The sequence below is a fragment of the Monomorium pharaonis genome, chromosome 3, assembly GCF_013373865.1.
Source record: "Monomorium pharaonis isolate MP-MQ-018 chromosome 3, ASM1337386v2, whole genome shotgun sequence".
NCBI classification, from domain to species: Eukaryota; Metazoa; Arthropoda; class Insecta; order Hymenoptera; family Formicidae; genus Monomorium; species Monomorium pharaonis.
In genome coordinates, this window is record NC_050469.1 from 4,066,903 (window position 1) to 4,080,486 (window position 13,584).

Consider the following 13,584-nt stretch of genomic DNA (forward strand, 5'->3'; position numbering starts at 1 on the left):
TAAAATATTTATATTTTATATATTATTTTATAAATTATTTATTATTTATAAATTATTATTTATAAATTTTATATTTTGTTTAAATTTGTCGTATATATTCAAATATTTTTCTTTTAATTTTTGTGGCAAAAGATTTTCTATAGTCTTTTTCGCGTTTAAATTATTTTTGGAGATGTAAATTTAATAACGAGCAAAAATGTGTCTAAAACGCGAAGTGAGTGTGTGAAAAATGCGAGAATGTATTATTTTATTGTTCATGCTATTGTTTAGAAACCATTAAATAATGAATTATTTGTGTGAAATTTTTTCGTGGAAAAATGGCAATTTTTCGATTAAAAAAGGAATATGTAATAGATCAATTTCTACGCACATGTAACAAAAATATACATTATTTATAAAAAAATAGATTCACTGTTAAATAATTATCAATTATTGTATTTAATGTTTGTTATAATAATGATAATAAAATTTTGTTTTGACTATTAATGTTTATTTTATTTGTTTGTTTATTTTGGATTATAGTAGTACTAAGTATTTCGTAACCTAATTATTATCTCTGTTATAAAAATAGTTAGAGATTATTTAAACTTTTTTGAATGTAAAATTTTCAGAAGAATACGATAATCTTTAGTTTAAAATCTATAATATCTATAAATATAAATATAAATTATTTCTCAGTAATTGAGAGAGAGAGAACATGAATCAGTCTTTTAAAACATTAATTTTATGTAAATTTTATAAATATTATGACAGTATTTTTTAAATGTTTTATTTTGGACTGTGTTTCGGTACTCTATCTTTGTCTAACCATTGTACGGAACACGATAGTCAAAGAGAATTCATTTTATATCACATGTAACATTATAATGTAGAAATGGTTCGTCTTTATGCTCTAACAGCAAAGAAAGGCAAGCTTCGAAAAAATTTCTCTTCTGACGTCCATTTAATTCATGCAAAATTCATCTATCCAGGTTCTTTATCGTCCCGATTTGTTACAAATGGTCCAATTGAAATAGTAATGTTAATTTACATGTAGTTTGAGATGTATCCGTTTCCACTTTTAACTTATTATTATATACCTTGATCTAAGGTCGTAGGCATTCAAAAGATGTGAACAACATTATAAAATGCCAAACTATATTGTTTTTTTTAAATTACAATTTTGAATTTTTGTGTTCTTATATTTGTTATACCTATTAGAATTTCACTTAAAAAATGACATACTTTTTTGTTTTGAAATAAACGCATGTACATATAATAAGGCAACGTCTAGTATGAAATAAACTTTTCACACAAATTTTGCAAATTTATAATATACTACGATGCAATATTTTCCATCTCTTGTCCTATTAGAGCATACCAGTAAACGATTTTCAAAACTTATTATACGCGTATAAAGTATCTTGATATGAACAGTGGTAATCAACTGGGGATAGCATTTTTAATATTTAATGAGACGTTTGGCGAGGGTACCAAGTTTTTCCTTTTCAATAGAAAGCGCGTTTATTTTATACTACATGATAAAAAGGACAATACAGTTCTCTTTACAGTTCTTTTCAGTTCTCATGGATATTAAAGAATCTAAAGGTTATAGAGGTATTAATTCCATATTTTTTCTTATTTGCATCCTCTATGTAGGCTAAATTGGGGGAAGATGCCATATTGGGAAAGATGCCACTTCTTGTATTTTTCAAAAATAAATTATAGAGCGTGCTAAATTGCATTGAAGATAACAAAATCAATGATAATAATCACATGGCAATACGCGTTATTTTTTATAAAGTTTTTAAAATATCAAGGTAAGTTGAAAATGTATACATCAAATTTAATTTCTATTAAAATACGTAACTAAGTTTTGTGACTGTTTTTGTCAAATCTTATAACACTGAATCAAAGACTAAACATTAAAATTAATTAGAGTTTATTTTTCCCTCCTTCTAAACTATATATATTTTTTAAATATTATGCTTTAAAGTTAACCATGGCATCTTCTTCTAACTTACTCTATTTATTAAATAAATCATTTATATTTTTTTTTCCTATTATTATTCTCAAATTATTATTTTATTATGATTCGCCTTCTAAGTCTTTATATGTAAAGTAAGTCAAGGGAAGATGCCAATTGAGGTAAAAGTCACTTGGTTATAATATCTTCATAAATTAGAAGTTAGTTATTCTGATTCTGCATTAGATTGTTGGAAGACTAGCTATAAAATGGAATTCCGATACTAATAAGTGTCAGCATAAAATTTTGTAAGACTACAAAAAGGTAAGTCGTTCTATAATATTTTATATTGCGATGGCTAAGCTCTGGGTTTGATGCTTATTTTAAAGTCAAATAATTGTTATACAGTTTTGAGCCACGTTTACAATCATATGGCTGGTATAGAGTTTATATTTTTTGTTACATGTGCGTCGAAAGTGATCCTTTTTGTGTCACTTTTTCGTGCCGAAGTTTGCTTTTACGAATTTTAAATATTTAAAATAATACAGAATTTTAAATATTTTAAATAATTTTATATTATTTAAATCAATAAAAGTATGGTAATACAAGGAGTCCTTCTAAAATTGCCTATTTATGTTTTATCGTTTCATTCTTGTATTATTATAATTTCAACGTAATTGTTTATCGTAAATAAACATGTAGATAAACAAGTATTTCTGTGTTACTGTCATACTAGTTAAATACTTTCATATCTTATGTCACAGAAGATAACATCTTACCCATATTATATATATAAAATTAAACTATAAAAAATTAATATATAATAATATTTTTTACACTTTTATTTATAAATTATTTACAATTTACAAGTTATTTTACAAATAAGAAATTAATGTTTTAAGAGTCTATTTTTTGGAGGAGAATTCTTGCAAAACTGGCATCTTTCTTAATATGTATTTTTGTAAAATAAAAATAAAGAAACAAAGTGTAAAGAATATTATATTTGTTTTATAGTTAAATTCCATAACATGATAAAGTTATTTCAAAAAAAAGCTTAAGTGTGGCATTTTCCCTTAACTTACCTCATGCATTTATAATTATTTTGTGGAAATTTCTTGTTAGATTTCGTATGGGCAGTTGAAATACATCGTTTAGGTTTGGAAATAACGGGTTTGTGGCCTAAAAATGACACAGCTGCTATGAAGAAATTTTGGTCAAAATTTCATCCATGTATTATTTTAACTTTAATAATATTTATTTCTAATGTTCCGATGATATATGCGGTTATGCAAGCTTGGGGTGATATGATACTTGTAATAGATATTTTGCGTATTGCAATTCCTTTACTAGTAGTTCCTCTAAAATATATTATTGTGCGATGGAAACGAACAGGTATAATCAAAAGTATTTTAAATTAAATATTTAATACTATAATTTTTTCTGTTATTTTTTATTTAATCATTTCACTACAATTTGATTATGATTACATATACATTTTTATTTGAATACAAAACGTCAATAATTTTTGTTTGTTAATACACATTTATTGTTTATATATGTTATTTTATAAATATTTATATAGATATATTTACAATAATTACATACTATACTTTATGGGTCTTTTTTTATAAATATGTTTTAAATTGATTTACATATTTATGTAATATTTATTAATATAATTAATATATACCAATATTTGTAAACTGAAAAAAAGACGAGATTTTTTAATACGAGAATTTATTACAATATATATCGTATTATATAAATAAATCGGAAGTATTTTCTACCCTTATAGAAATTTAATATTGAATAAGTAATTAATTATTAATTCTAATATTAAATTTCTGTAAGAAGTTTCTAATATTAAATATAATATAATATATATGTATATATGTAAGTGATTTTCTTTATATTAATTGTCAAGTTCTCTTGTCGATTGTAAATATGATGGCGGAAGATTGGATGACATTCAAATTGGATTCAGAGAGAGCTGTGATGATAAAACGAGCACGAACGGGTCGATTAATTATGATTGTTGGATATGTTATCGCCATAACTGCAATTGTTACAGTAGTTACTCCTACTTATTTTGGCATTCAAGTAATGCGTGTAACGAATTTCACAGATGGAAATAAGGCGTTATTGCTGGATACGTATCCCTTCTACGATACAGATAAGAGTCCACAATTTGAGTTGACATTTTTTTTTCAGACCATAACACTCTTATTAGCAATTACCATTTACATGACAGTTGATATTTTTTTATTACTGATAATTCTTCACATTTGTGGTCAGTTAGAGAATTTTAGATATCGATTGATTCGTTTGGTCTCATGCAAGAATTTTAACAATACTTTAAACAATATTATAGCATCGCATTTACGACTTATCAGGTATAAATTTTGTAATTTTGCAGGAAATAATTTTAGCAATATCACTGAAAAATAATTTTTTTTACAGAATAAACTTTTTGAAAATTGTAATTTCATCATTACCCAGATAGCACAGAGAGTTCAAAAATAACTCAATTGTATGTCCAATTATGAATTCTCTTTGAGATGCAAAAAGAATTCATGATTGGTGACATACAATTGAGTTTTTTTTTAACTCTCTGTGCTATCTAGGTATTTATTTTCACTTCTCTCAGATTGTGCATAACTTTTGTATGAAACTTTTTTTTCATGTCTCATTTTTAAAAATATTTTATCTAACATATTTAACCTTTTATTATATATAAATAATACATGCATACATGTATTTATATTATATGTATTTATATGTATAGCTTTTTACGTTTCAATATGTTAACTTTTTAAATACTCATTTTTTTCAGATTTATCGATAATATTGAAAATGCATACTCTTTAATGATGCTAATATTGTTGTTTTATTTTGCTCTAGTATTTTGTCTAAGCGGTTTTTTATTTACTATTGTAAGTAAAACAAAAAACTTCAAAAGGTTTTACTATATACGTACTTTTTTCTTTTCTAATAAGTTATATATTCTAGATACTTAATGAGAGAAAAAATGAAGCTATTGTTACACAAGTATATTTTTCAATAATTCATTTTACTATATTATTGATGAATACCTTAGTTTATTGTAGTGCTGGAGAGCTTATACTGAAACAAGTAAGTTATATATGTAAAATAAAATTATAATAGAGGAAAGTTGACAATATTGGAATTACTTTGCTTTTGGACTATATCTTTTAAATAGAAGCTAAAAATAAATTTTTTAAAACATAAATAAAAAAATGTAATAATAAATAGCATGGTAGTTTTTATAATATTATTTTGTATTTTATAACAGCCTTGTCCAAACTGATTTTTAATTCGCAAGCCGAACGCTCTAGCGTCAAAAGCACAGACATTCTAATATAAACGTCTATCGTTTTTTGTTTATTCTCTGTCTCATCTCGTGTTCGGCTCGCGAGTTGAGTTTGGACACAGGTCTGTTTTTTAATAATTATTTTCACAACATATTCAAAAAGAGCGTCTAAGAAATTGGGCTAATAGTTATTAAAATTTGTCGTCTAATAACAATGATATTATAAGTATGATTTTTTATAGAAAGCTATTATGTTTCCGTACAAAAGTATAATGTGACTTTCTCTTCTATATTTCCGAAAAATAAAGTCTTTATTCGTTGTAATTATGTTTTATTTCTTATCAAATTGCTTATCATACTGTTTAATAATTTATATTATTATACATTTGTTTTTATTTTACATATAAAAAACAAATTCTGTCTTTGTTAACTAAAATGTGAATTTAAATGTAAAATTAAACAAGTTTACACAATTTAGAAAATTTTCTGTAATAATTAAATTTAATTAGAGGGAATTCTCCTAACGACGGACAGCATCTAATACCGAACACTAGGGCTATTTATAAAAATTTTAACGAAGTAAAATTGATTATAACCGCAAAAAGAATGGGCGAAAACAAATTTGAACAGATATGCATATATCAACATGTCTTTCTAAAGTGTATCATTAAGAGATCGTTCAAAAAGCGTCCGGCACCGAGAATTCTCTTTAAATCTTAAACATTCTCATTAACGTTTTTTATTGAAAATTTTTCGTGTTAATTAAAATAACAGCCATTAATTAATATGTTTTATGCATACATTTTATCAAGTGCGATGCAGTACATCGTGCTACATGTGATCTTGAATGGTATAAATTGGAATCAAGAAAGGCGAGAAGTCTTATTCTATTAATGATAAGAACTCATCATCCTCTACGTATCACTGCAGGAAAGATTATTCCATTAACAATGGCTACTTTTTGCAGCGTAAGAATATTTAAAACTTTTTTTTATTTTTTGCAGAGGATGTTTTATATAACGTAACTTATACAATATTTATGCATATACAGTAAACGATTATTAACTAAACTTAAAATATTTCATGTTTTTTAAATGGTTCACCCAAGTGTTCTATTAATTTAATTCAAAATATGTAAAAATGTGGTATATGAAATACAAATATTATGTAAAAAAGTAACATAAAAAAACGTTAACAACACTTTAACAACAATTCAAATTCTGGAAGCATATTTCTTCAGTATCAAATTAATGTATGTTGACATTTTATTCATTTATATTAAAACTTATGTCAACATTCTGATTTCTATGACTCGTGTATATTTTAGAGTTAATATTTATATTTTTGTAACTATACTATTATTGCAATATGCTATACTATTATTAAAAAATATATATTTTTTTACTTTCTTGGTTTTTTTCTATTTTCAGATATTAAAGACATCGTCTGGCTATATATCTTTCTTACTAACGAAACATGGTTGAAAATCAATTTGTGATTTAATAGTTATTATTTACAAAAATTGATGTTTTTGCAATGAATAATTATTAAACAATTGTATTTAGCAATTGTTATAGAAAAAGTACACCGAGAGAATTATTATTAAGATTATTTATTAAAATAAAGAAAATGTTATTTAATTTAAAGAAATTTATTTGTATTACCTATATTATGTGAAAAACCTAATTAAATATTTATTTAAAACAAATTAATTTGATTAAAACTTTTGTAATTTAAGTAAAAAAAACATTGTAAAAAATATATAAGCTCTTTACAGTTTTTGAGGATTCTTACAATTAATGTAATTATTGTATATGTATCTAACAATCAAATTAGTTTCAGATATTGTTTCTAACTTAAATTTACGATTTGTGCTTAAAGTTTTGCAAATTATATCAACAGCACATAATCTGTTGAATATACACTGAAAAAAAATGCAATATATTCAATAAGATATGTTATTGCGGGCTGCCAATTAAAAATATACTCAATACAATAATATATGCTATTGCAGTATCAACATTGTACTTGCATTAATAGCAAATATTATTGTATTGAGTATTTTATGTAGTTGGCAGCCCGCAATCACATATGTTATTGGCTGTATTACATTTTTTTTCTGTGTAAAAATATATTTAATAATTGATACAAAATTTTTATTAGCACCAAATTTTCTTAACTAAAAAATATACTTGCTTTTATTTCTTGAATTATTCACTTATTGTTCTAATATTCCACTCATTATTATATTTTATGATTTATAGTAACATAATACCAAACATAAAAATCATCAGTGCCTACATCAGCGCTTAAATTTGCAGCGAATTTTGCTTAATAATTTCAGGATGTGCAATAGAGAATTTTACTCGCATGACTAGCATTTCTGAATTCTTATGTCCAGCATAGAATATATAGAATCTCTTTAAAAATTATGCTATTTTATATTTCGAAATAAGCACGTAAATAATAAAACAACACAAAAAATTTTTCAGACGAATATTCGTCAAACTTAAGAAAGATACTGTTATACAATATTTTTTATTTTTCGTCTTTAGATAAGCGTAAGAATTGTTATAACGTATTATACGCTTGTAAAGTTTTTTCTTGTGATATCAGTAGAGATAATTTACTGGAGATAGCATTTTTAATATTTAATGTGTGCGAGGAGGCTAATGGCCTTTCACTTTTACATAAAAAGAATACAAGGATATTACTTTACTATACATGATAGCAAAAGCGAGACGACTTTTTTCTTATTGATAAAGTTCTGGACATGGACATAATAAAATCTTCAGGTTATAAAGGTAATAATTTTGTATTCTATTTATTATGTATACTCTATAATTACATCTTATTTAATTAAACATATTTTTAATAATTATACTTTTAATTTATATAATTTTGTTATAATTATATTTCTTCATGTCATTGTAACTTTGCATTGTAGAGATTATTTTTCATTTACAATTAATTTTCTAATTTAATTTTAATTTTTAATTTTTTATCCAGAAATTCTCTTGCATTGTATAATAATATATAAATATATAATAATATATAATAAAATATTTAATATAACAATATATATACATATATATAATATGTTTATAATACATAATTATAGATTTCATGTGGGCAGTTGAAATACATCGGTTAAGTTTAGAAATTATAGGCTTATGGCCTAAAAATGACACAATTGCTACGAAAAATTTATGGTCAAAACTTCATACAGGAATTATTTTAATTTTATTAATACTTGTCTCTAATGTTCCGATGATACTTGCAATTATGCAAGCTTGGAATGATATGGTACTTGTAATAGATATTTTACATATTACAATACCTTGGATAACAGTACTACTAAAATATATTATCATGCGATGGAAACAAGAAGGTATGTGTAAAATTATTTAAAGTGAAATTTTAATTATTATATTTTATTTTTTTGTTGAACTATATTATACAATAAAATACATATATGTGTTATATAAATGTACATACATACATATAAATATATGTATATTCGAAAGTTTTCGGACATTCTGTATAAATCATCATTTTATTTTAAATTAATGATGAATATTTATGTAACATAATTCTTATCGGTACAAGTTTATTACCTATAAAGTTCTACCATATTATGAGTAAAAGTAAATTTTTTGTGTTTTTTATATTCTATTTATATTTAATATTTTTCTCGTAATGAGTTGGGAACATAACGCGTTATAAGAAATAATTATTATAAAATTATTGTACAAATGTAAATAAATTTTTTTGTTATTGTGAACGAGTCACGTGTGACTCTCCTTTTTACATTGCATTTCAAATAAATTTTAAATAAATTATTTATTTTTAATTTTTAAGTTGCTTTAACTATAAAATATTTTATTCTATTTAAAATGTTTAATTCTAATTTATTATTATTATTATTAGAAATTTGTGTTTAATATATAAAAGTATGTTTTATCATTTAAGGTTTAATAATGTATTTTATAAATAACTTTTTAAAATTATAAGGCCGTGTCTGAATTTAGTAATTATTATCAATATTATGTATTATAAAATATGAAAAACTGTTATACAGACTTATTGTTTCAATATAAATTAGAAAGAGTTTCAATTTTTATTTATGTTTACATTTATGTTTTCATAATTATATTTTTAGCTTTTTTTAAACAAATATTATCTAATAATAAAATGGTATATCAGTATTGATGATCTTTCTCTATGTATTGGAATTCTTATTATAATATAGTTGTAAAAATAGTTAAATATTTAGATATTTTAACAATATGGTTTTGTTTATGTTTCCAAGTTTTTTTGTCGATTGTGAATATGATGGCGGAAGATTGGATGGCATTTAAGTCGAATGTAGAAAAAAGTGTTATGATAAAACAAGCACAAACTGCTCGATTGATCGTAACCATTGGATACCTTTTCTGTGCAATTGCGGTGATCAGCGTAATCATTTTTCCTTATTTTGGCATACAAGTAATACATATAACGAATTTGACAGAGCAAGAGAAGCCGTTACCGTTGGAGACGTATCATTTCTATAATACAAATAAAAGTCCGCAGTTTGAATTGACATATTTTATTCATGCAGTAACAGTCTTTATTGCAACTATTATTTATATATCTGTAGATATTATTTTATTATTAATAATTCTTCACATCTGTGGTCAGTTAGAGAATTTTAGATGTCGATTAGTTAGTTTGGTATCGTGTAAAAATTTCAACAAAGCTTTAAATGACATCGTAACATCACATTTACGTCTTATCAGGTGTGAGTTTTTTATCGCAACAATAAAATATTTTACAAAATAAATTTGGTAATAACACTCAAAACTTTTTAAAACCAATATTTTAAATTTAAAATGTTAAACTTTTAGTTTAGCACAAGTATTTATTTTAATATGTATGCAATTAAGTAAGATATTGCACAAATCTACACCTATTGTAAACTTTTTATAAAAATCTTTTATAATTATTTTTTTACTAATTATTACGATAATTGAAAAATGATAAAAGTTTTTCTCGATTTAACGTTTTATTCACGATCTATCTACTTATGTGTATTGTGTATTACGTACAAATATAATACAATCATTGCAAATATTTGTGTATTTTTATTTTAAGTACGCAGCTAAAAATGTAGATATTATATTAAACAATATGTTTATGTTTAATTTATATATTATATAATTATATATATTGTTAAATATTTGTAGAAATTTCATTGTTTAATGTAATAAGAGATGTGATTTGTTTGGCATTACAATAGTTTAAAGCATTTAATTAAATAATTAGATCATAAAATTTTATGAATTGACAAATTAAAGAATGTTTTAAAACGTTTATTGTGTGATTGCACCCAATATTTTCAACATTTTTATTCCTTATTTCTTTTATTGCTTTATAGATTTACTGACAAAATTGAAAATATGTATTGTGCAATGATGTTAATAATGGTACTCTACTTTGGCATTGTATTTTGTCTAACCGGTTTTTTATTTACCATTGTAAGTAAAACAAATGTATGAAAATACTTTAATAAATCTATACTTCATTTTCTTTTAACTAATACGTTTCAGTTACTTATTGATAGAGAAATAAATAAGGCTACTATTGCACAAGTATATTACTCAATAATCTTTTTTATTATGATATTGGCTAATATTTTCCTCTACTGTTTTGCGGGAGAACTTATAAAGGAGCAAGTGAGTTTCCTAAAGTACGTTCAACACACACACACACACACACACACACATACGCGCGCGTACAATTACTTGTATGCCAAAATAAGGAAAAATAATTACGCGCGCGCGTGTGTGTATGATATAAATTTAAATATGTTTTGTGCAATTTTTGTGAGTTAATATATATTTAAAATTACTGACAAATCTTTATTAGTCATTATTATTTCGCTATTTATTATTGAATTCGATATTACTTTATTAGGATTAAATATTGAAAATTTATTTTGTTACTCATTTATGTATAGTTAATACAAAAATTTCTTCTAACAATTCTGAGTAAAATACAAATTCGTTAAATTTAAATTTATTATTTCTAAATTTTTCTCGAAAGATGAAAAATCAATAAAATTGTAATAAATTCTTATTAATATTTGTTAATTAAAATCTGTTAAAATGATGTAAATATTAATATATTTTAATATATATTTATTAAGTGCAATGGAGTATATCGTGCTATTTGTGATCTTGAGTGGTACAAATTAAAATCCAGGAAGGCGAGAAATATTACTTTACTAATGTTACGAGTTAAACATCCTTTACAAATCACTGCGGGAAAGATTATTCCGCTAACATTTGGTACATTTTGCAGTGTAAGATTATTAGAATCTTTATATTTTAATTTTGTTTTTTATGTAGAATATTTGAAATCTATTTTTATGTAAATAAATAAGATCAGTTAATGAATAAGATTTTATTTTAAAAAATTACACATGTTTTTGTATTTATAAGTGTGCGTAATTTTTTTAAAAGAAAATTATATTTACTAATAGAATAGCAATATAATTAATTGCTGCAAGCAATATTATAATTAATAAATATTTATCTTATAATTAGTGAATACTTATTAAGAAAAGTATGTATATACGCATGTTGTACAATTAAAAATACTGATTGACGTTGTATTTATTTTAAACCGTGATAATTATTTAAATCGTAAAATCTTTAAAAAAATATTTTATAAAAGTTGGATTACGTAGCATTTATTGGAGGAGAATGCAAGCACATATTACATCGTTAGATTATGTGATTAGAGGAAAATTGTTATAACTGAGCTACTCTACTTTGTTTTTGAATAGTATTTTGTAAACAGAAACTAAAAATAAAATAAAAATATATAAACTAAACATGTGAAAATAACTAATAGAATATACCTTACTCTATTATAGGAGCTTAGTGATGATATTTATTTGCGTGATTTTATATATCTTTCAAAGTTTACTGAACTGTGCGCTGAATATAATTTTCGGTTTTTAAAATACAGTTATAAGATGAACAAGATTAGTAGTAAAAAATAATATCTCAGCCAGAGATCGAACTTAAGATCTCCCGACTTTCTAAGGCGAGTATCTTAGCCACTTTTTTTTCACAACAGAATTATTTATAGTATTTGGGGACAATAGGAAAACAGGCGCTTGTTAACATCATTATTATTATCAATTTAATTTTGTGATATTACTAACTCATTTGGTTCAACTTATAGCTGCCCTAGTCAAAATACAAATCGGAGCATAAGTCGAATGTAAAGGAAGAGTAATAAAAGCGTTAACGAAACTTCTGTGAAGCCTAAATTAAAACAATAAAATGTAAAAAAAGTGTTAACAAGCTTGAACACAGAGCATACAAAATATCGTAAATTCTATAATTCCATATCTAGTTCATAACCATTTATTTTCTCTAATATTATTAATAATACACTTATTCGTTTAAACTACATAATTTGCAAACAAATCGTGTGAATTTTATTCTTGAAGATTTTTAATAAATAATACAAAGAAATAAATGTATGAACTTATTTCTTTAATTTCTGCAAATAAATATTTTTTTATGTTTTTATCTGTACAACGTTCAATTTATGAAAAATAAGAAGGGCTTATTTACGAAAATTATTTTAGTTTAGGCAATTTTCCTCTATTAAAAAATATTTAAAATAAGAATTATATTTTACTATAGATAATATAAATTATAAAATATGAATAAAATATTACATTTACATAATTATAAAAACATGTTAAAAGATATTTATAGATATAAAACTGTTATGAGCATTCAGTGTTTTGATCACTACAACATATGTATATAAGTGCCAATATAAAACTTGTTCTTTAAAGCATGTTAGTCTTCCTTCTAACATAATTCTTGTAAAAAATTTAATTTTTTATTATATTAAAATAAAAATAATTATTTTTAGATATTAAAGACATCATCTGGTTACATATCGTTTTTATTAACAAAACATGGTTAATAATTATAATATATGAATAATTATTATCGAAATATTCATGAAAAAATGGAAATGTTTGCAGTTAAATAATTACGAGTAACTTACAATTAGTTGCTACAATAAAACTAAAATTTTTGTTTGGTGTTTATGCTTGTAGATTGTATGTTATATGTAAATTATATTACTAATTATTTTAATATGGTAGTATTTTCACTGTCATAAAAACTGTTCGAGAGAGCGAGAGTGCGAGAGAGAGAGAGAGAGAGAGAGAGAGAGAGAGAGAGAGAGAGAGAGAGAGAGAGAGAGAGAGAGAGAGAGAGAGAGAGAGAGA

The 13,584-nt window shown here is 23.7% G+C and overlaps 2 protein-coding genes across 3 annotated transcripts; both read left to right on the plus strand.

Moving 5' to 3' along the window:
- The first annotated feature begins 97 nt into the window (after nt 1-97).
- LOC114255272 (odorant receptor 43a) lies at nt 98-7,281 on the plus strand. Its single transcript, XM_036284887.1, has 6 exons — nt 98-3,337; nt 3,870-4,338; nt 4,779-4,878; nt 4,955-5,077; nt 6,089-6,244; nt 6,707-7,281. Exons 1-6 carry the CDS (start codon nt 3,145-3,147, stop codon nt 6,758-6,760), a joined length of 1,095 nt encoding a protein of 364 aa, XP_036140780.1. The 5' UTR covers nt 98-3,144; the 3' UTR covers nt 6,761-7,281.
- A 2,085-nt stretch (nt 7,282-9,366) lies between these two features.
- LOC105835036 (odorant receptor 4) lies at nt 9,367-13,536 on the plus strand. Of its 2 annotated transcripts, XM_028193555.2 has the most exons (5): nt 9,367-10,057; nt 10,696-10,795; nt 10,868-10,993; nt 11,467-11,622; nt 13,221-13,536. In XM_028193555.2, exons 1-5 carry the CDS (start codon nt 9,501-9,503, stop codon nt 13,272-13,274), a joined length of 993 nt encoding a protein of 330 aa, XP_028049356.2. In that variant the 5' UTR covers nt 9,367-9,500; the 3' UTR covers nt 13,275-13,536. The 2 variants fall into 2 exon arrangements, with proteins under 2 accessions (XP_028049356.2, XP_036140781.1); XM_036284888.1 differs by lacking the exon at nt 13,221-13,536 and having other exon boundaries at nt 11,467-11,726.
- Nucleotides 13,537-13,584: the final 48 nt, after the last annotated feature.

Coding starts and splice junctions, on each gene's coding strand:
- LOC114255272 (XM_036284887.1), top strand. CDS start 3,145: ATGAAGAAATTTTGGTCAAAATTTCATCCATGTATTATTTTAACTTTA. Junction 3,338..3,869: donor TGTGCGATGGAAACGAACAG/GTATAATCAAAA, acceptor TTAATTGTCAAG/TTCTCTTGTCGATTGTAAAT. Junction 4,879..4,954: donor GCGGTTTTTTATTTACTATT/GTAAGTAAAACA, acceptor TATATATTCTAG/ATACTTAATGAGAGAAAAAA.
- LOC105835036 (XM_036284888.1), top strand. CDS start 9,501: ATGTATTGGAATTCTTATTATAATATAGTTGTAAAAATAGTTAAATAT. Junction 10,058..10,695: donor TCACATTTACGTCTTATCAG/GTGTGAGTTTTT, acceptor ATTGCTTTATAG/ATTTACTGACAAAATTGAAA. Junction 10,796..10,867: donor CCGGTTTTTTATTTACCATT/GTAAGTAAAACA, acceptor AATACGTTTCAG/TTACTTATTGATAGAGAAAT.